A 23,195-nucleotide genomic window follows, 5' to 3' on the forward strand; every position below is an offset into this window, starting at 1 on the left:
AGGGGACCCAGAATAGGTTACATTTGGGGTTCTGACTTTGCTACCAACTTCTTTCTGCTTTCTGTTGCGCTCACTTTATATTACAGACATTTGTTAACTTGTTAGACATATTATAGGATGCAATTAGTTGCTGTTTGAATAAATGTTCCTAAAATGTTCTATTATGCCTCTGTATTAAATCCTTTCAGACAGAACATATTATAAATATACCACTGAGCTCTAACACCCCATAGAGCAGAATGGCGGTAGACTGTTCAAATCAGTCAAAACATTTTGATAAATTGAGAAATAATGAGCTTTGGTAAATTCTTCAAACTTTTTGTTGAGAGTCAAGAACTGTAAAAACATTAAAACTAATATCAGAACCTCCAGTTTGTTTTAAACATAAAAGCATATTTTCAAAGTTAAAAAACTAGGTTCCAAGGAAGTTCAATGAAATTGTAAAGTGTCAGATACTGCACTCAGACTGAAAACAACCAATTCTGCATAAAGTTTATAGATGTACATAAAAGGCTGTCGTGTGACACAGTTACTTTTTACTTGTATATAACGTTCTAGGATATGTAGCTGGTCATATTAAAGCTACTGTTTCTTCTACTATAAGGGTAGGGTTGCCGTCGGCTTTCTTAGCAGGCATGAGGTGGGGTTGTGACATCACAGGGCAGGGAGGAGGCGGGGTCGTGATATCACAGGGTGGGGAGGAGGTGGCGTCGTGATGTCACAGGGTGGGGATTTGCATTTGATAAATCTCAAAAAGTCACGGCTAGAAATGTGATTGTGATTTTTTGGGGGAATTTTTTTTGCCACGATTTTGCGTTGACAAAAATATTAAACTGGAGTTCTAATAAATCAGCCGCATGGATGCCGATTTACTAATTGTTGAGGTCAAGGGGCAAAAAATATATGATTGCGGGGAAAAAAAGCACCAGCTTATTTAAGAAAAAAATGACAGTGATTTTAGTTGTGTTATATTTTACAAAAGAAAACTCTCCTACAAGGGATCACATTGTTACATGTTCAGTGAGGCAGAATCACAAATATTTTATTAAACTGGAAAATAAATAATTTAAACGTTGTTAGATGATATTTCCATTAACTCTTTTGAAACTTGCCAACTTTATTACCACGTTTTTTAGCAACTTTTCGCTTTTTTTTCTTTCATAAATTCTGAATAATTATGGTTTCTGAAATGCATTTGCTTTTTTTGTCGTGTTTTTTCTCGAATCAGAATAACGTGGCAGCTCTGTGCCTAAGTGTGAGTAACACCCAGGAAATCATGCCTAGATTTTGTGTATTATTGTCTGCTAACCTGTCTTCATTTTATAGCTAGTTATTCATAAATAGAACTTTCTTATGGATATTTAAAACCATGTGAGATGTTTATTGAAAAAGAAAAGCACTGACTTTATTGTGGATATGAGTACAGCCAACCCCACCTTATTCCTGAATGAATCCTTTTCCCGGATCTTTCATTAAACAGTGTGTGCTATATAAGAGAAATGCTGATTATTATATGGAGTGCTAATTAGTTGTAAATATTTTTATATTTGTGGTGAGCAGAAAGTATATGATTTCACAGATTTTATTTATTTATTTTTTTTTAGGATGCAAAGTTTGTGGAGGAACGACGGAAGCAATTGCAGAATTATTTAAGAAATGTAATGAACAAAATCATTCAAACTCTGCCAGATTTTGTTGCCAAACCTAACAAAGAAGGATTTATGCAGCTCATGCCATTTTTTAGGTAATATTTTATAATGTAACGTTTACATTTTCATTCTCTTTTTACATTTCCAGTGTGGATACTTCATCACTATATGTGCCAAGGCATTTTACTTTACAGGTCACAATGTGCATCTTCTTGAAGGTGACCATGTCATTTTTATCCTTTATTGATTACTTTCCTTTTTACTGTTCAGGGTTATGTTTATGTATGTTTGTATCTTACTACAACCTACCTAAATATATTAAAATAGTTCATTAGGTAGCACATGTAGAAAAAGAAATAGCATGAGGAAATGTATTTCAGCACTTTTGTCTGGATTTCAGTTGTGATATTCAAGCATCTTAAATTGTTTACCACTATAGGGATGATTTATAAACTCTTCCCTAAGGCACATGGAGCATTTTAACCAGCGCTGCACACCCTCTGTGCCATTACACTATTACTACACTGCATTGTTTACATGATACACATGATACACATGATACGCTTGGATACCTCAGTAAAATCTGGTCAGTAGATGCCCTGACCAGATTTTCTTTTAGATTAGCAACCCTACAATAGGATGTCAGGGTAAAAAATGAAACTGTGTCACCCAAGATACTTATAAGAATGTCACACTATGTAATTCTGCTGTATATTCCAATATTATATAGGGATCTCTTGTATTTTGATTACTCACTAATGAATGCATGGACTGAATGGTCAGTCCACAAGTATTTCAGTATTTCAACAATATATATATATATAATGTAGACACCTGTAACCTTAATTTCAGTTGAGACATAAAAATGACATCACTGCTATAGCTCATCCTGACCCATGAACATTACATAATAAGTTAGAAGACTTAATTAGTAATCAGTGTAATCAGAAGAAAAAAATGTAGATTAAAAATGTAAAACATGTAAAAAAAAAAATACATAACTGGCTGTAAAATGGTTGCATCACAGAGCAATAGTTTGGTTTGACTGCTGGGTCAGGGACTCCGATTTGAAAACTGGAAATGGTCAGAAAACAATTGAAAAGTTGCTATGAATAGCCCATTCTAGAACATACCAAAAGTTAACTTGAAGGTGAAACACCCCTTTAAAAATAGTTTACTTGTGTTTCTTTTCAGCATTTTGACAATTGTAATAGTTTTTATTAAGAGTTTAAACCTACAAGCCTGTACAGCAGACTAAATCTGTGCTCCATTTACTATACTAGTAATATTCTTTTAAAGAGCTTAAATTAATGTAGAATCCAAGATTGCACCCACCAAGATTTGGAGTCTACCTGGGCACTATATGGTATGTTAGGTGTCATTTTGAGCCTTTACATTTTTTAGTCTATCAAGTGTTTTACCTTGAAATCTGCAGTGCCTTTTAATGCACTCGTGACTTATGTGAAGATTAAGGAGCTGTTACAGCAGCACGTTGTGTTATGTTTGTGAGCTATTGTAACAACATGATGTGGCGCACAGGTATTTGCATAGATCCATCTATAGATGGGTACATTGCTTAGATGTGAGGACTTGTATTTGGAAAGATTTGGAGACTTTTGGATTATATTTTGAAGCAGGTCGGTCTTGAAGCCTGCACATCTACTTCTGTTTCTATAAAGATTTATACACCTTCATAAAGCACTGCAGCCTGGCTATATCTTCAGTCTGCTCTGCATTTTGTTGGACTGTTCTTTGGGCTATACTTTCTGCTTCCATCCTTTTTATTTTATCTTATAAATCTCTTGTGTGCTGCAAGGGAACAAGCAGGACATAATGTATTTTATTACCTACTTTTTCCATGTGGCAGCAATATGGGCCCCTATTAATCTTTTTAGAAGCAAGTCTCTAAATATATTGGTTTCTCTGTTTTTAGTTCGAGCTCTCCTATTTGTTGTGCAATAGATGATTTGGGAATGGGAATTTGGCAAAACAGGAAAATGCAATCTCCCAAAGCAACACCCATTCCCATAAGCCTATGACTTTTTAGGGCTTATTTACAAATGCAAATAAGGATGGCCTTACTTTTGTTGCCTCTCATTTGCTACTGTATTGTGTGTATAGACACAACCCACTAAGGGAGCAGCAGCTCAAGGCAGGGGTAAATTTGGGGATTTATTTGAGTCCACTGCACCCTATATTTTGCACATGCACACATTCATTCAGTTGACTGAATAAATGCCCTGATGTTGCACGCCAGTTCTACAGAACATGTGTGGGAGCAAAGTACCATTGTCAATAGCATTAAATGCATTCCATCTTGCACATGTTTGCAAATGAGTCCTTGTATGTTATTCATATTTTGCATAGTTATCTTTTCTCAGTCTGGTTCTTAACAACTTTTGGGTGTTGGAAAATCCCATGGGTTAAACTCTTGGTTGTGGACAAAGCTCATGTAAAGGAAATGAAAACCAAAGTATGATTTATTTGCCTCAAATACATGCAAACCCTTGCTGATATTAGTTAAATTAGAAAAAATATTTTTTTCATTCTGGAAAAAGAACTGTGAAAAAATATATTTTTCAATATATAATTCTAAGTGGAAATATACAATTTTCTGTCTTATGTATTACAGAGCTATTTAAAACTCTGTCAATAGGGTACCGATTGGAATTTTCTACAATAATGAGAGGAAGGATGTGAGAAATCCATTGATATTCTTGATCTTATGTCATGTTTTCTGTGACAGAATGAAGGTTGACAGGGTCAGGTATTTGACAAACTGCGCTTGACATAAAGTCAGTAAATGTGACCAAATTTTCACAAGACTTAATTGGTTTTTCAAATGACTGATGCAAAAGAACAGTTTTTATTGGAAGCTTCCAAAACCTACTACAGGTATGGGAGCAGAAATACATCGGTCCTGGGAGTTTCCAGATATATTGTGGAGTTTCTTGTTTTAAGAGTAGTAAAAAACTGAAACATTAAAAATATAACATTATTTAACATGGATTTATAATAGCTTAATAGTAAAAATATTGCACCACAGTTTTGGGCCTGTGACAATAGGCAAATGCAAAGAAAGAGAAGAGAACAACACCGATACTGGTAATAAATTCACAGATTGTGTGCATATGGATACAGACTAATCAGAACTATTACCAAAAAACACCATCATTTTGCATCAGCATCACAATAGCCCACAATCACTCATGGTAAAAAAAAGTTAATATCTTACTGCACAACAGGGTCGGACTGAGGGGTGCCGGACCCACTGGGGCTTCCGCCTTAGGGGCCCCGCCAGGTGCCCCTGCTGTCCATGTCCACCGCACCCCTTACCCTCCGCAGGGGCCCCCAATGAACCTCCCTAACCCCCCACAGTATCCCCCACCTGACGTCCTCCCCTGAGCACATATGAGTTTAACACGTCAGGAGAGGAGCATTCGGCCAGGGGAGCGCCGGCACGGGTTGGGCCCAGTCTTACCCTGCTGCACAATAAAGGAAAACCAAATTATTATACAGCTCTGAGCGGCCCTATGTGCTCATGCCATAGGTACCAAACCAGCTTATTATGTGTAATAGTCGAATAGACTTCCAAGAAGTATCTATACAGCATTTCGCTGTATACATCAGCTTTGTCAGGAGTGGGGCACCTTTTTCTTCCCCCCTCAGATTCTTCTTCTTTATGAGCATTTGACTGTAACACTTAGGAGCAGATTTATCAAAATGTGAGTTAAGCACTTAATACATAAATATTCACCCACATTCTGTTTATTCCCATTAGATTTTTTAGAAGAGTATCATATGGTGAGTTTTAACTTTTACCCATTAAATACACTTCTAAAAATCTCATAGGAATGAATAGAATGTGGGTGAGTTTTTATGTATTAAGCTCTTATCTGCCCCTTAGATAGCTGAAGTATATTTTCTATTTACTTGATTGTACTGCAGTTATATATTGTGACTTTTGTGATGAATGCAGTAGCTGGGAGTACTTACTCATAATTAATGCTGCAGGTTTAGCCCCCGGGTGCTACGGTATGAGCGCATGTGGTCGCTTAGAGCTCTGTACAGTGTCGGACTGGCCCACCAGGGTACCAGGAAAACTCCTGGTGGACCCAGTTGTCAGTGGGCCTAAAGGCTCACCCAGCCATTTGCTTTGTTTGCCTATACCATTTCCTGAAAAATTAGTGAAAAATCTTTGTTTGGTGAATAGAGGCATCCTTTTCATATTTCTAGGGCTCAGCAATAGCTTTTCAATTATTTTAAGTGCTTTTTCATTTAATACAATTTCCTTGGTTAACTATTTTTGAAGCTGTGCTATTTTGCTTGGATTTTATAGACAGCACACTGTAGAACAACTAAGATTAAGGTACCGTAGCCCGAGGCCAGACCATTCCAAGAGGCGCAGTTGTGACACTTGAGGATTTCTCGCTGAAGTAATCTGCATATTTACGTACCATTAAATGAACTTAATAAATATTTTGCCTTCAGTGTTATCAGCTAAAAGGTTGACATTTGATAAAATTGCAGTTTTTTTTCACATTGTAGATAATAGATTCTAGCATTATTCTATAACAAACTGAGATGAGAATGATGAAGATAATGTTACACACAAGGCCTTGCTTTTTTATTGTTTTTGAATTATTTGTCTCCACTCCTCCTTCCATCTTTCAATATAAAATGCTATCTGTGTATGCAATCTGCTTGTTGGGATTCAATGACCTTATCACCCAACAAAATGGTTACCCTCAGGCTATGGGTTTATTGTTAATGTTAGAATTGTGAAATTATTTAATGCCATTGTCTATTTATTTTTCAGTCTGGCATTCAAACCACTGACTGGTTTCTAAGATAAATGGTAAAGACCAATTGCATATTGATTTATCAATTTCCTTATTATACTAAAAGTTAATTATAGGAAGAACTACTGCTATAAGTATGTTGTCAATAAGTTTTAGTTTGCACAATGGCTTCTTTAGGTGCATAAATGTTCTTGGTGTATTTCTTTTATTGTTGTTTTTCTGTGAATCCTGCTAAAAAGCTTTTGCATGTTTCTTTCCTCCCTGAAGAATATAGCTGTTTTTGGCTTTGTAATAAGACAGAAAATCCCCAGCTTTATGTGTTGATGGGTGAATTAAAGGCTTTTGTAGAGGAAACAATAAAGTTGCCTATACCGTGTTTATCTAGGTTTACCTTACCTGTGTTTTTAAAGAGGATCACCACTAAAAAAATGTTTTTGCAGAATGAAAGAAAATTCTAAGATGTTTTCAATGATTTTACAGTTATTTATAAATGTAAGTGCAATTTAAGGCAGTATTTACTTGCTCCTTTCTACTCTCTTGTTGTGACTACTGAAACAACGTAACAGAAGTCCGTTTTCCTCCAGGTCTGTTAATCAGCAGAACCAGTAGAGCATATAAACACCCAGACAGAATCTGGCATTAATAACAATGACATTATAAATAATCCAGAACTAATGAATAAGTTTAAATAATGGATATTACAAGGCTGCTTAGAATTCCACTCTCAAAATGTTTTTGGGTTGACAACTCCAGAGGCAGATTTTCAGAATTCGAGCTTATGTAGTTTTAGAGGTTTTTTCTACCAACTAAACTTCCTTCTCTATTAATGATGAAAAAAACGCAGATGGCAAAAATGTGTGAAAGGGACATAAAACAACCATAACAGTATGGCCTTGGACAGGTCTCATTGACTTCTACATGACCTCGACAGCTTTTAGATGGAATATATTTTTGACACATACTAAGGGGCTGATTTACTAACCCACGAATCCGACCCGAATTGGAAAAGTTCCGACTTGAAAACGAACATTTTGCGACTTTTTCGTATGTTTTGCGATTTTTTCGGATTCTTTACGAATTTTTCGTTACCAATACGATTTTTGCGTAAAAACGCGAGTTTTTCGTATCCATTACGAAAGTTGCGTAAAAAGTTGCGCATTTTTCGTAGCGTTAAAACTTAACGCTACGAAAAATGCGCAACTTTTCGCGTAAGTTTTAACGCTACAAAAAATGCGCAACTTTTTACGCAACTTTCGGAATGGATACGAAAACTCGCGTTTTTACGCAAAAATCGTATTGGTAACAAAAAATTCGTAAAGAATCCGAAAAAATCGCAAAACATACGAAAAAATCGCAAAATACCGATCATTACGAAAAAAACGCAATCGGACTCCATTCGACCCGTTCGTGGGTAAGTAAATCAGCCCCTAAATAGTAAAAAAAAAAAATCATTTTTTTACACACAAAAATGGCGTTTCAGCTCAAAAAACCCACAAATCACAGAAAAAAATATGAACGAAAATGGCTCTTTAAATTGGTCTCAAATTTCTATTCACACAGCAGAGTTTAATTGAAAGGACACATGAGATGTACATCAGACACAGGGAAATGTCATGGTAGGCGTCATTCAATCATAGTTTGAAGAAAATATAAGACCCAAGGCAGGAACTGACCTTTAAGAGAGAATATGGCCAATGTTCCTAATGCTTACCCTAACTGGCCTTCAGGCTGAGCCCTGTGTCACTGTTCTAAGCTTCACCCCCAGGGGACCCAACCCCACAGTTTGGGAACCACTGTGATTCTATAGCATAGGGTGTCCTTTGCTTCTTAAAGCTGTATGCTATACTGTAAACCACATATGCATTCCCAAATTCCTGCTGGGTTTCCTCCAGCATGTCTGTACTCTTCTGATTCTAAGGGGCTCATTTACTAACCATTGATTTTTTATTTTAAACTCAATTCGGATTTTTTCCAAAAACGTTGCAGAGAAAAATGCAGCAACTTTTCAGAGATTTACTATCCGTCTAAAAGACTAAAAATCTTGTCAAGTTCATGTAGAAGCCTCTTGGTGTAGGTTAGAGTTCTGTAGAGAATGCTAAGAGAACTAGAGAACTTTAGGCAAGACATCATGAGGCAAATGTAGTGCTTACTTTTCTGTGCTGGAAACAAACATTTCTCATATTCAGCAGTGCTCAGCAAAGGTGACTGACCTGTCTGTGTGGTTCATTAAACATATATTTAAGAAGAAAACTAAATAGGAGGCAAACCATCAGAACTCTGACATTGGGACATTTATTAAATCAGCTTATTAAGAAAAAGCCCTTTGGTTTTGCAATATGGCACATCAGTAGATTGTTTGCACTTATTACAATTCACTTCTATGAAAATCAATTTAAAAAGTATTTTGCAAAATGGTGTGCCTTATATATATATATATATATATATATATATATATATATATATATAGCCTGGTTTATTTAGTATTATTAGTATTATTCATAGTGGCTCTAATTTTGAGAGCACAGGGTTGGTTCCAATATCTGATTCCAAATCTGTAATCAATGTAATTATACAGACTTTAGGCGCACATTGTGCATCCTGTACAGAAAGATTAATAGTAATATACTTTATCTGTCAAATAAAAAAACGATTAAATTATTGACATCATGAAATCATGGGTCATTTGTGTGCTCTTACTACAAATCAATAACTACTGTGGCTTAGCAAAGGCTGTGCAATAGTTTTATTGAGCATATTATTAGTAATATATTACATGCTTGTTTATCCCAAAGGAAATAACAAAGCAAATAGGTGTAGATTATGGCAAAATGGTACATTATGTGGCTATGCTTGAAATAATGTGCTGAAGGGATTCTCAGGTCTAATTTTCCTATCCCATTAAATCAAATGGTGATGTTTCAAGAAGTAGGTGTTGAATTCCTTTTTGGGAATTATATATATATACAGTATATACATCAGTGCAATTTTATAGAAACCTGGGGTTCTGATTCTTAAATATTTTAGTTTATAGAGATGAATGATAATTTATATATATCAGTGCAGTTTTATAGAAACATGGGGTTCTGATTCTTAAATATTATAGTTTATAGAGATGAATGATAACTTTATGTGTCTGAGCAACATATTCCCATATGTAATAAAAGTCACTAAATTTGCCCAGGTGCAGTAAATCATAGCAACCTCTGATCACCTGCTGATTGGTTGCTATGGGTCACTAACCCAGGGCTAACTTAGAGCCTTTTATTACATAACCCCATAAAGCTCTTATACAGAATGTTGCAGCTGTGTATTTTGTAACATAAAATATTTTTCTATATTTCAGTTTACGAGATAGCAAATCTATCAGTTTGTGTATTTGATTGTTGTTAAATTTGATGCAGCTTGTCTCTTGTTTGATGTATGCTATCATTACTTATGCTCGTTTTCCATTTGATTCCTGACATAATTATAATATTACTTTGATTGATATTTTGGGCACCAGCTATTCATATGCTTTCAGAATCCTTAGTCTCTAAGACCTCCAATGTTATTTTAGAAATGTACAAATTAAATGATATTAGCAAATATTACCTACAGGTGAAATGGCTCACCATGTGCCACCAAGTTAAGCCTCTCACATAGATCATTATTATAGCTTTTCTATTGAAATTAACGCTGTGCTGTATTGTGCCATGCTGTAATGTGTTCCTCATGTTGCATGGATTTATCTATTATTTTTGAACAATGATTTCTTCTAATTTCTAATTTTCATACTAAATAATGCAAGGCTATTGGGTTTCTTTAGATACCTTCCAATGTCTTATCTGCTGCACAGATCAGATTTTAGCATTCTTCCATTAGTGTCTATAAAAGCGATTTACAATCACCAACATATGAAAAGCTTAGCTATTAATAGATTGCATAAACTTGTTTTTAAATCATATTATCTGCAATACATGCATATCTACCTGAGATTGCAGGCCTCTCTTTACAATAAGCTGAAAGTGCAGCATCATATTTATATCATATTGTATTTTGCAAAGAGGATATATGGCCTCTGTAAGGTGTTTGAAACTTCTTTATAGCAGAGGCTTTCTATTGGTTATTCCTTTTTTTATTTTATTTTTTTTAAATGAGGGTAATTTTAGGTCATTTTCAATATGTTGTTTTTGTTATTTTGCCTCTTTTGCTGCCATAGGTAAAGTGAATGTCAGTCAGTCGCTCTGTGCAGCCACGCTTGGGTATGCCTTATAGTATGAGATGCCGCACCATGTAGCATTATTGGGCCCAGTAGTGTGCAATGCCCCCCTACTTATAATGTGTTGGTTGTATCACAAAACTCCCTAAACATAGTGCTTTGTGTGTGTTAACACAATTAAAACAGCTGCACAAGCTAGTTACACTGGACATGCAGATGCACATAAATAGTAGATTTGCCCAGGGAACAGCAAAACCCTGATTATACGAGGATGTGATCTTGTGAGCAGTAATTAACACTGTTCATGATGTATTTATAGCAAAGCATGCTGACACTCTAGTACTTCTACTTCTTCATATGAAAAAATGTTAGCAGAGTCTGTGGGGCAGGAGTGCCAGAGCGGGAGATTATCTGCCAGTAGATGACAGCATTGCTTACACCCATTTCCATCACTTTCCACTCTTCTTGGTATTTTCTCTTTAGATTTTTAAGACAGTGGCTTGAGATCCAGTCTTGTTTATTTAATGTAAACAATGTAATCTTTTCTTCAGTGTAATGTAGGAGTAATGCAGAAGCGAGAAGTGGTAGCTTAGATTCTAAAATCTTACAAATACAATGTCTTATCACCTTCCTCAATTACTGCTTAAAGAGGTAATTCACCTTAAAATTTACTTTTGATATGATGTTGAGAATGATTCTGAGACAATTTGCAGTTGGTCTTATTTTTTTTTTTTTTTTTCTTATGGTTTTTTAGTTATTTAACTTTTTTTTGTTCAGCAGTTTGTTTTTTTAGCAGCTTTTTGGTTCTTACGGTCCTGTTTACCCTAGCAACCAGGCAGAGGTTTAATATGTATTAAAAGATAAGCAATAAAAAAAACAATAAGAATAAAATTGTAGCCTCACAATGCAATCTTTTTTTGGATGTCCGGGTCAGTGACTTCCATTTGAAAGCTGGGAAGAGGCAGAAGAGAAAGGCAAATCATTTAAAAATTAAAGCAAATAAATAATAAAGACCAACTACAAAGTTGCTGGTAATAATACATTCTATAACATACTAAATTGCAACTTAAAGGTGAACCTTTAAAGCCTTTATTAATACCACACATTTAGGTCCTCAGTCTCTGACTGACTGTATTAGAGGACTGCCAATTTTTAAAAAATTGTCCTTTGTGGGAACATCAGTAAAGCTCTGTGGGGCAAGAATCCTGAGAAATACAGAGAGATTTTTTGTAGATGGCGTACATCTAGACAAATAAGTCTTTATTAGGTTCTTATTCTTTGAAAAAAAAATAATGAAGGAACAATTTCAAGACTAAAGAATGTTTATTTTATGGTGTTAAAGCTCCAGAGAGCGCCAAAATGCAGCATTGCACTTTCTCATACTGTACTGTAAACTGTACCCTACTGTATCTTTATATATAGTTATTGGAAACATGCCACCTTCATTAGACCACTTTGAAATAAGATTAGGCAGGAATAATGGCTTATATAGAGAAATGCACCAGTCAGATAATTGTCTGCTTAAAATAACAATTGGGAATTTCATAAAGATGGAAGAACTGTCAGCCACAAAGGGGGGAATTCACAAAAGTGGAGATGGCCCTTTTTTGGAGTAAAAGTGGTGGAAAAACGGGTGGAAAACACTTTCACCAGATTCACAAACAGAAATCCGCCTAAATTCCGACTCAACCGCCACTTTTCTGTTGTTGGTGAAAGAAAGACAGTTTACAGACACTTTTGTGAATTTGTCGTTTAAACGACATTTATACGACGTTTTCCCAACATTTTTCCCGACATTTTCAAAATGGAGTAAAGCTCAGTGTAACTCTGTAACCAATTCTAAGCTCTTCTGTTTTGTTTGGTTTCCCCCAGTCTCCATTTCACACCTAAGGTACGGGTCCCATTGGGGGATCTTTAACATATTAATGGGGATTAGCAGCCTATTGTTAGGGGACAAGTTTCTGTCTAACCATAAAACAATAGGTGCAAAAAGCCTCATTAACATTTTATAAACAAGTAAAACACTGATTAAAAAAAGTTAAATTTATATCTTATATATAAAAAGTTTTTACCTCACATTTGCATGGTTATGGGAGTTTTAGCTTAATCAATGAGGCAATAATAACATTTTGAGTGAATATATTGTAAACATTTTTATTAAAAGGAAAAGTAAAGCCTCCCAGGCAAATTTTTAGTTTTAGCAGCAGTGCCCCCTCTTTAATCACTTCACTGACACTTGCCCCAACTTATCTGTGCCCCCATAGCATGTCCAGAACTACAGAGCTGCCTGACAGCATTGGCCCCCACCTGTTCCCAGCAGCCATCTTGGTGGCACATACACACTGGCACTCAAACTGGGATATTGGGGTACAGGGTTGGACTGACCCCAACAGGGCACTGGATAAAAGCCCACTGGGCCCTAGTCCTGTTGAACCTCTATTCACTGGGCATGTTGGTGTGTGGGCCGGATTGCTGCTGCCCAGTAATGAGTAGGGGCTAGAGAAGAAGGTATTTAGACCCTTAAATCTTGTTACAGAAGTGGAATTACACAGAAATATAGAAAACATTAGAAAGCCCAGATTGTCCTGAAAAAATGATGTATAGTTTCCCTGGGCAAACTAAAGTTACCCCTTAAGAAATGCCCCAAAGTGAAATGGCATATGAAATGCAAAATCCTGCTGGTAAAATTCTTATTCCGAGGCTCATGTAGCTGTGGGACTGGGTTTGATGGCACCGACAGATTTACTAACAGCTAAAGGCAAATTCATAAAAAAAATGTCGGGAAAATGACAAAATCTGAAAACTGTCTGTTTAAAAGACAAATTCACAAAAGTGGAGATAGATGTTTGTGAATTAGGTGGAAAATCCGACAAATCTATCTCCACTTTTATTTTGTCGGAATATCACCACTTTTGTGAATTCCCCCCATAGACTTAAAGCTCTGCTATTATCTCAGCAGAGCTGTCACCACGTGAGTTTATGTGCATTGAGAAAACTTTTTTTTTGTTTGTTATACAAGTACAGGTATGGGGCCTGTTATCCAGAGTACTGGGGTTTCCAGATAAGGGATCTTTCTGTAATTTGGATCTCCATGCCTTAAGTCTACTAAAAATCATTACTGAATATTGAATAAACACAATAGGATTGTTTTGCCCCCAATAAGGATTAATTATATCTTAGTTGGGATCAATTACAAGGTACTGTTTTATTACTACAGAGAATAAGGAAATCATTTTTTAAAATGAGAAATATTTGTTTATAATGGAGTCTAATTCGTAATTCGGAACTTTCTGGATAACGGGTTCTCTGGATAACAGATCCCATACCTGTAGTATCCTTTAATATCCTTTTGTCACAGATGCAGGGTTGGATAGGTTCAGTTCACCTCAGTTTCTCCTTACCTTAATGCACTTCTTATATTTATTTTCAGTTTAAGCTTTTTTTCCCACAGTAAACTTTTAAGCTTAAAAGGAAAGAATAAAGTGCAACTCTGACATTGCTCCTTAAATGTAAAGAACAGATGCAGGCATAAAATAAGAAAGGCCATTATTTCCCCTTGGTTTAGAAAAATTAAATTATAGTTGGCAGAATCATGCTGCTGTAGGTACAAGCCCCATCCCTTGTACTACTTCAACCTACTTCAGTAGATCCCTACTTAGGTTCTCAGTCTCTGACTGACTGTATTAGAGGAGTGACAGTTTTTTAAAAATTGTCCTTTGTGGGAACATCGGTAAAGCTCTGTGGGGCAAGTGAGAAATATGGAAATACAGAGATTTTTTGTAGCCCCATCCCTCGTTTGTTACCATGGCAATGGGCTAGTACTATGTAGTGATTGGCACTGGGGGAATTAAGTGTAGCCACACAGTAGGCAGATGTAATTGACAACAAAGGAGTTGCCCACTGCTTTGCTTAGAGGTGGGAAGGAGGGTACTTCTCCCAACATCATCCTAGCTGCTAGCTAGATGAAATCATTGGCGGTGGGTGATGTTTTAGTTTGGGGAGGCTAAAGGAGCCATACATAGGATTACCAGCTGATGGGCAAAAGGCTAAATGCTTAAATGCTTGCCTCCCCCACAGTGTCCCACCCAACAGGCTGCCCATCCATCACTGTACAAGAAGAATAGCTATTTTTGACATTCACAAGGCATTTGTCAGAAGGAGTATCTTCCACATTCTGGGCATTGGCATCAACCCCCAATCACGTACAGAAGACTCGGTTCTGGCCTGTACACATACCCTGGCAGCTACTTTTCTCTGTACAATCAGAGGGATCTAGTTAGCAGGCCACGCATCTATTTGGAAGAGGTGTTGGTAGACAGAAAATATTTATTTATTATTGTCAGGCAGGATTAGGGAGTCTTAGCCTTCCAAGCCTTAATTAAAATCCGTCCATGCCTTTCTGCAAATTGCAGCTTATTGTGGCACATTTAAAATTGGCTTTGTAACATAGGGGGTCAATTAGTTTGCCTCAGGGTGCAAGTGCTAGAGCACTAAGGGCATGTGTTAGGTGGCTGTAGGAACGACGCTTAAGTGCCTCTGCCCACCCCTCACCATTACGGTGCCAACTAATGCAGCCAGTAATAGAACATAGACCTGCAGCAAGAGATTCAGCTGATTTCTGCTACATTATTTCTGTGGTTAGACAAGTTATGAAGGAATAGCAAAGAGCAGAGACTCTTCTCAATAGCAATTTCATTTACAAAAAAATCTTTTTTTGAATATTGCAAAGTTGCTTAGAATTGCATGTTCTTTTAATATACAGTAGAAATGGCAAACTAAGTAGTAGATGTGGAGGAAAGCTTGATGTCTTCTTCATTGTTTCAGAATATGGTTTGAGCAGTCTTGTTAATATGGAAAAAAAGCAATTTATTAAAAAATAAATTTTTCTTCAACTATGGTAGTATGCTATCAACTATGGTAGTATGCTATATTTTGGAAATCTAGATCCTGGGTTTCAATATAATAGTTTACCTGTATTTCATATTCATATAATATATATTGCAACATTTTTATGGCAAAATTCTTTTTGTTTACCAAAATAATTTCATGACAAAAGATATTGTTATGGTCACATAATAATTGTGAACCTGTCTGTGACAAGTTAGTGGTGTGAGGACAATTTGAGGAACAAATATAATTCATTAAGCACAGAGCCACATATAACAGTTTGGTAACCGTATGGTATAATGATTGTATGATTGCACTCAGTGTATGTAGAATTCAAAGTATTTGCAAATCCTGCCTAAACATTTCAATTTTACCAAAGACCCAGATTCTGACAAGTGCTGTACTAAGATGCCATAGACAGTCAGTAATTATTGGGTTGGTGGGGGACAGTTTGGGCTTATGTGTACCTTGAATCTCAGTTGGGACCTATGCACAGTGGTTCACTTTTTTCTGTTCTAGACAAGGGCAGATTCTATAAGTTTTCTAAATTTCATGTTGCGTTGTCTAAAACTTTAGAAAGTGCTTCTACTTGTACTTAAATGAATATTAAAACCTGAATTCTAAAGACAAATTCGGGCAAATTAAATCACAATAAAGATTGTTCAGTTCAATACCGGACTCACAGTCTCACAACTGGTTGAATTAGCACATGTTATACATGTGAGCAGTAACGCCACGTCAAGGCTCCAACCCTGTTACTGGCCATTCACTCCGGGTGTAACAAGCCTCAGGGGAGATCCAATGTAAATAATTTGCCATTGGTTCCCCTATTAGTGAGATGTTATCTCACTTTATGTTCCATACAACATAGCAGTAATATTCACACTTATACATACAGTCACAACACTGGAGGCTGAAAAGTGCACATGTCTCTAAAGTTCAACCCTTTAGTAATTTAAAATGTAAGCAAGTCCAGTAAAAGGTAAAAAAAAACCCTTACCTGAAGCTGTCGCCAATTTGCCTCAGTAAGGGGGAAAAAAAACCTTCCTGGATCAACATTGTACTAAAAGCATTAGTACTAGGGTGTGGGTTCAACAGACACATGCATGAAGGCAAAGCAGGCTGCTGCCTAACCCCTGCTGCCTTCTTGTTACACCCTTGGCCTTGCGTATCTCACATTCACTCACACACCATTCACTCAAAATAATTAAAATATTCCATTCCAGAGCCTGATGTTATTAAGCAAGTCTGGAATATGACAATTCCAGGTGGAGGTGGAGCTGATTGCACAACTGGATGTTAAAGATGATAATATGGCCTTTGTGCAGCAGGTGGAGCTAATCATAAAGGGCATGGATATAGCCACTGTCTCCTGGTGTTATCTATGCTTGAAATAGTAGCATGTTGTTGTTATTACTGGCTGGCTTATATACTGGCATACATACCTACTTCTGCCAAGTGGAACTATTAAATGAAAAGCCAGCAATGATGTTCCCATACCTTGATGTAATTTCATCCATCTGGGACTTCAGAAATAATAGTGGCTTTCTACTGTAGGTCTTCTACAGCTCCACTGATGGCTGCATAAAATGGAAAGAATAATTTTAGTTAAGATGATACAAAATACCCTGTGTATGTACTTTTAGAGGTTCATAGTGATTGCAAGTTTGCTTATAATGTTAAAAAATCATAATAAAAACAGTACTATCTACATTATACAAAAAAGTTCTGTTTAACTACACCTTCTTATCATCACCTGCACCCACAGAGCATCCCTTGTATTCAGAGCTAGTACTTACTTCTCTTGGCTGAAAAGGGGGTGTTGCTGCTTTCTCTGATAGCTCCACCCAGTTGATGGATTTGTAGAACCTATGGTGCCTGATGTCCCCATGCACACCAAGACGCCATGTAGGATTCTTTTTTAAGGAGCTAAAGGATAAAAAAAAGCCAGTTATTTGAATATCGGAGACCAGTGAAGACATTAGCATGCATTGCAAAGATCAAGGGGCAGTCTGGGACTTGGCTTTTGCTGTACTGCCTGCCCTATTATAAAATCTCTTTAGATTTGGCAATAAATATCACCTGCAGTTTAAGCCTTTGGTTTATCCCTATAAATCTTTTTTTACATTTATTAATGAATGTTTATTTACAAAATTAACATTCCATACCTTGCAAGAAATGATTAAACTGCAATTGTACTCTTTTGAGTGCATCATAAATTTAGTAAATAAAATACAAAGGAGAAAAACACATCTTAAAACAGTTTTAGCCAAATATATGAAGCACAAATTGGATATAAATATATGTATGAATGCTACAAAACTACTACTGATACCTTTTGCAGAAGACTTCTCAGATCTTCGTCCAGCCAATCTGGAATCATGGGCTTCTTTGTGATTGTTGATTTAAAGAGTTTCTTGTCATCTTTATTGAAAAATGGTGTCTCTCCAGTGGATATTTGGCAGATGGTGATGCCAAATGACCACCAGTCTATTTCTGCATCATATTCCTCATTTTGTAGAATCTTTAATAGAAAGAAAAAAAAATCACGTCAAGCTGCAAAATAGTACCCTCTACATATGTCTACTAGAATAATAATAATAGCAACAGAGTTCAATAGATTTAGCCTGCCACTAAGTATATGGAGTGTAGTGAGTAATCATGTGACCAGTTGTTCTCTTGCTGGGTGGGTAGAAATCCACCACACTAATAAATAAGTGACCGTTAATGTCTGTTTATCATATAAATAAAGTAGTGCGAGTTGATGTTGTCTCCGATGGTCTATCATGTGCCAACATATTGATTATTTGTATTTTGATATGCTATTTAGCCATGCTAGTTTAGTGGCCTATAATAAATACAGATAGATACAAAGTTATGTATATACTAAACATATACTGTTATTGTATTTATTACCTCTGGAGCCATGTATGACAATGTTTCAGCCAAGCCAGTGATGGTACTATCAACGAACAAGTTTTGCTTGGCCAGTCCAAAGTCTGATATTCTTACATGGCCCTCTTGGTCCAGTAGGATGTTTGCTGGTTTGATGTCCCTGTAATTTAGAGATAAAGGAGTTACAGAAACAAATGCAAAGGCTGTTGGTTTGCAAAGCAACCTATGTGTGGCCTACTCAGATCTAATATAACATGTTACAGAAACTAAGAAATCTATACTGACCGATGAACAATCCGTAGGAACTGCAGGCCACATATCATCTCCGCAGAGTGGAACCTTTAACACAAAAAAGTAATAGACAATTCCATGAAGATTATAATAGCCTATGCTGCTGTTATTTTAATACAACAAGTAAAAATTGTGTGTGTGAGTGTAAAACTCCATTCTGCTTGCAAAGTGATTTTTCAGTCTGTTAAGAGAAATATAGTTGTTAGGTGATAAAAATGAATGTCATATTTGCCTCCAATGTTACCAAGATGTGGCAAGGTATTAACTGAGGAAAAATGGGGCAAATACAGGTGCATTTGGTATAATGTGATTTTTTTTTACTAGTACCATTTATCATGCACTACTCTGTCCTTGTCCTGTTTGCCGTAGTGCGTCAGCTCATCCTCAAGGCTCCCCCCACTCAGGAACTCCATTACAAACAAGGCATGCCACTGGTTATACAAACAAAGGAAAAGAGTCAAGTTGGGGAGGAAATAGCACAACCCAAAAACTTGATACAGGTATGGGATCCCTTATCCGGAAACCCGTTATCCAGAAAGTTCCGAATTACGGAAAGGCCATCTCCCATAGACTCCATTATAAGAAAATAATTCTAATTTTTAAAAATGGTTTCCTTTTTCTCTCTAATAATAAAACAGTTCCTTGTATTTGATCCCAACTAAAATTTAACTAAAATTTAATTAATCCTTATTGAAGGCAAAACAATCCTATTGGGTTTAAATTATATTTAAATGATTTTTTTAGTAGACATAAGGCATGGAGATCCAAATTACGGAAAGATCCCTTATCCGGAATGCCCCGAGCATTCTGGATAACAGGTCCTATACCTGTAGTACACATTTTATTATTGACAATATGGTGCAAAGATATGTATAGCCAAATAGGAAGAGGAAGCAAATACTGAACTTTTATTAGTAACAATATATGTTCCTGTATATGCAGTACAAAGAGAAAATATAAAATACATACTGTGAAAAAATGGTTGTAGCTTTTTAGCATTGAAAGTAAGAAATTGGATATATAAACCCTTCATGAATATGTGTAAGGGAGTACAAGCAGGCCTGATATAATGTGTGTAACGGAAGTGGTTTGGTATCTTTGATCTATATGTAGTCATATATAATTTTAATTTAAATTGCAATATCACATTAGAATATATTATATTACTATAATATGTATTTGTATATATATATATTATGTAAGTGCCATGTCGGCCACCAGGATACCAAGAAAACTCCCAGTGGGCCCAAATGTCAGTGGGCCCTCCTGCTCACCCAACCACTTGCCTTGAATGGAGGAAAGGATAGATAATAGTAAATAAAAAGAAGTAATTAAGAGACTAAAGAAAGAGAAAACAGAGAAGGGGAGAGTGGGCCTAATGTCTAAGGTTGTCTGGTGGGCCTGTGGCCCCAGTCTGACACTGTAAGTGTAAAGTATCATCTAGTGGATACAGGTAGCTTACAGTATATTCCAAATTAAATGACAATATTGAGCCAACATTATACCTGGGTTTGAAAAGCAGCATAGCCTTGGCAAAGGAATGGACTGGCGACCTTCAGCACATGTGCCTCTGTGAGAATGCTGCTGTTAACACTCTCACATGTTTTCCTGATGTATTTTATGGCCACATGTTGCTTCCAGCCATAGGTAGCCAACATTACCTGAGCTAATAAATATTAGTTTTCCAGTAATAGTTTTTTGTTTCTTTTTTAATTTAACAGAGAGATACAAACAGTAAAACAACCACTCACTTTGCCAAATGATCCCCTTCCCAGCACTGAATGGAACCTGTAGCTGGTCACACTGAGTGGGTTGGGCCTTGGAGCTTCAGCTTCAGCACTTGTCAACTCACTTCCTCCTAGTGGGGAAAAGAGATTTTACTTACAACTCACAGCTCATAATAATAATTGTCATATTTTATTTTTAGTGCTACCATCAAATTTTTGTTGCATTTTCTAAACATAAATAAATCTTAAAACATATGGCTGTTGTTTGGAGAACCAAAAGAAGGCATTTCCATGGCAATTCAGAATTGCTGCTTTTATTAAGGCAACTTTGGTTGCACAGGTTGCTGAGGAGGCCAGGCTCCCTATAGTTATGACATTGGAATAAAAGTTAGTTTTTAATCACAAACCAAGGGTAGGCATGCCTGCTTGTTTACCATCCTTTATATCTCCTGAAAACATTTCACTATGTTTCTTCTTGGCTAACCCAAGAATGGGAAAGGTGCTATAGATCTGCAAGTGACTAACTATTTATTGAATGATTTTTCCAAAAAGTTGTTAATTGAGGTCACTAACTTTGTTGTGCCAAGTACTGGCCTAGGCATTTGTAGGAAAAGCAGGAACATTGTAATTAAATACAAAATATAATATCGCATATTGTTTATAAATCAATCTTGTAATTCTTTTAGCATTTTTGCTGACTCTTGGTATGCATTGTATAGACTAAAAATGTGTATAAAAAGTCGATGGTGTTTGAAACAAGTTTGCAGTTAGGTACCATTTATTGTGTAAGTACTGCAGTGGTTGCCTCCTAATGCCCTTGGGCCTAATTTACTAGAATATTAGTTATCTTTGGAACAGTAATGGCAGGGATAAGAGCAAGGCTTAGACAGGTTGTGGTTATAGGAAATTTGGTTATTAGAAAAATGGCTATTGTCATCTGGATTGCTACAACTGAACAGTTTGCTGTTTTCCTGGAGCCAGGGTATGGCATGTGTTTGATTTTGTAGACAAATTATTGGGTGGGGCTGGGCATGAGCCAGCTGTCTTGGTACATATTGGTTCTAAGGGCAAAATGAATGTAATATAGGGGGACCTTAATGACCGAGTTTAGGATCTAGGAAGATAGCTAGAGTTTAGGGATCAAAAATATCAAACTGAAATATAGTAACCTCTGCGGTCTGCTTGCAAATGAATGGAGATGGGAGAGCTGGAGTTGATTGCTTATACAGAAATAATGATATAATTGGTATCACTAAAACTTATTTTAGGTCAGAGTGATTGAAACAGTGGAGGAGTTTGTCTTTATGTAAAGCAAGAATTAAAACCATGCATTAAAGAAATTACCAGTAATATCTCTGGGGAGGGTGTGGAATGCCTTTGGGTAAAGATTTCTGCAGGGCTAAAGGTTATTAAGAAAATTATTATTGGTGTATGGTACAAAGTGCCCGGTATAAGTGAGGAGAATGAAGCCCAGATTTGTTTATAAATAGAAAAGGCTTTACAACTAGGTCAATGTGTTATTATGGGTGACCAAGTCAGAATAGACCAACAGGTTTGTAAATACGCAAAATGGCAATTTTTATTTCAGGTAGTTAAGGAACCTACTAGGAAAGATGATCTTTTGGATCTTGTAATTCCTAATACAGGCGTAGGACCCTTTATCCAGAATGTTTGGGACCAAGGGTATTCCAGATAAGGGTTTTTTTTGTAATTTGGATCTCCATACCTTAAGTCTACTAAAAGTCTTAGTTGGGATCAATTACATGGTACTGTTTTATTACTACAGAGAAAAAGGAAATCAGTTTTAAAATTCTGAATTATTTGATTAAAATGGAGTCTATGGGAGATGGGCTTTCTGGATAACAGGTTTCCGGATAAGGGATCCCATACCTGTAATAGCAAATTTATCTCCAGCTCTAGTGTGGATGAGCATTTAGGGGTCAGTGATCATAACATGTTCTCCTTTGAGATAATGTTGCAGAGACAACTCTATAAGGAAATAACTAGAATTCTAGACTTGCAAACGTTGGCAGTATGAGGGCCTCTCTACAATATATTAACTGGGAAAGGCTTTTCACAGGGTTAAAGACAGTATAAAAATAAAAATTTCTTTAAAATGCTGCTTATCAAGTTCACCTGTGCGTATATTCCCCTTGTAAGCAAGGAAAGACATCACAAAGATAATCCAGTATGGTTTGAAAGGTTAACATTGAGGTTAGTGAGGAAAACACGCATTTAAGGCATTCACATTAGCTGGGACTGCTGAAAATGTTATTAGACACAAAAAGGCCAATTAAGGGAATAAAATGAAATGCTAATATAACATAAACGACCATTATTTGTGTGTTCTCTCATTAACGCCATGCTTTCACCCATTCAAGCAATATTCCCATGCTGTGAGTACGGGGAACACAGTTCTTAGCATTTGCTTGGTCAGAGCAAACTGCTTTATAATCATTTCTTTTCTTTTGTTACTCAATGGGCCCTGCTTTCATTTGCACTCTTTAATCTGTATAACCATTTCCAATATGAATGCATTTGTTTCGTCAGAACCTGAAACACAAATCCTGCTGGAATCTGTTGGTGTGTAATATAGCAGTCAAGAAATAAGGCAGGTGGAAACCTTGGAGTTATTTCAGATGATCTTAATGCTGCCTGAACACAGTTAGCACTTTCCCAGCCTATTAGGCTTAAGAGCTCTAACATGTCATTTTCAGTTTTTCAGTGATGAAACTCTGTGGGAGCT

General features: G+C 36.3%; 1 protein-coding gene across 1 annotated transcript in view; it reads left to right on the plus strand.

Moving 5' to 3' along the window:
• snx29 (sorting nexin 29) overlaps positions 1-23,195 on the plus strand; it is a 270,710-nt gene that overhangs the window by 231,753 nt on the left and 15,762 nt on the right. Inside the window, exon 20 of the mRNA XM_002937686.5 lies at positions 1,605-1,744. Within this exon, the coding sequence (XP_002937732.4) occupies positions 1,605-1,744 (140 nt within the window). The remainder of the gene's footprint in view (positions 1-1,604; positions 1,745-23,195) is intronic.

This window comes from Xenopus tropicalis, chromosome 9, assembly GCF_000004195.4.
Source record: "Xenopus tropicalis strain Nigerian chromosome 9, UCB_Xtro_10.0, whole genome shotgun sequence".
NCBI lineage: Eukaryota > Metazoa > Chordata > Amphibia > Anura > Pipidae > Xenopus > Xenopus tropicalis.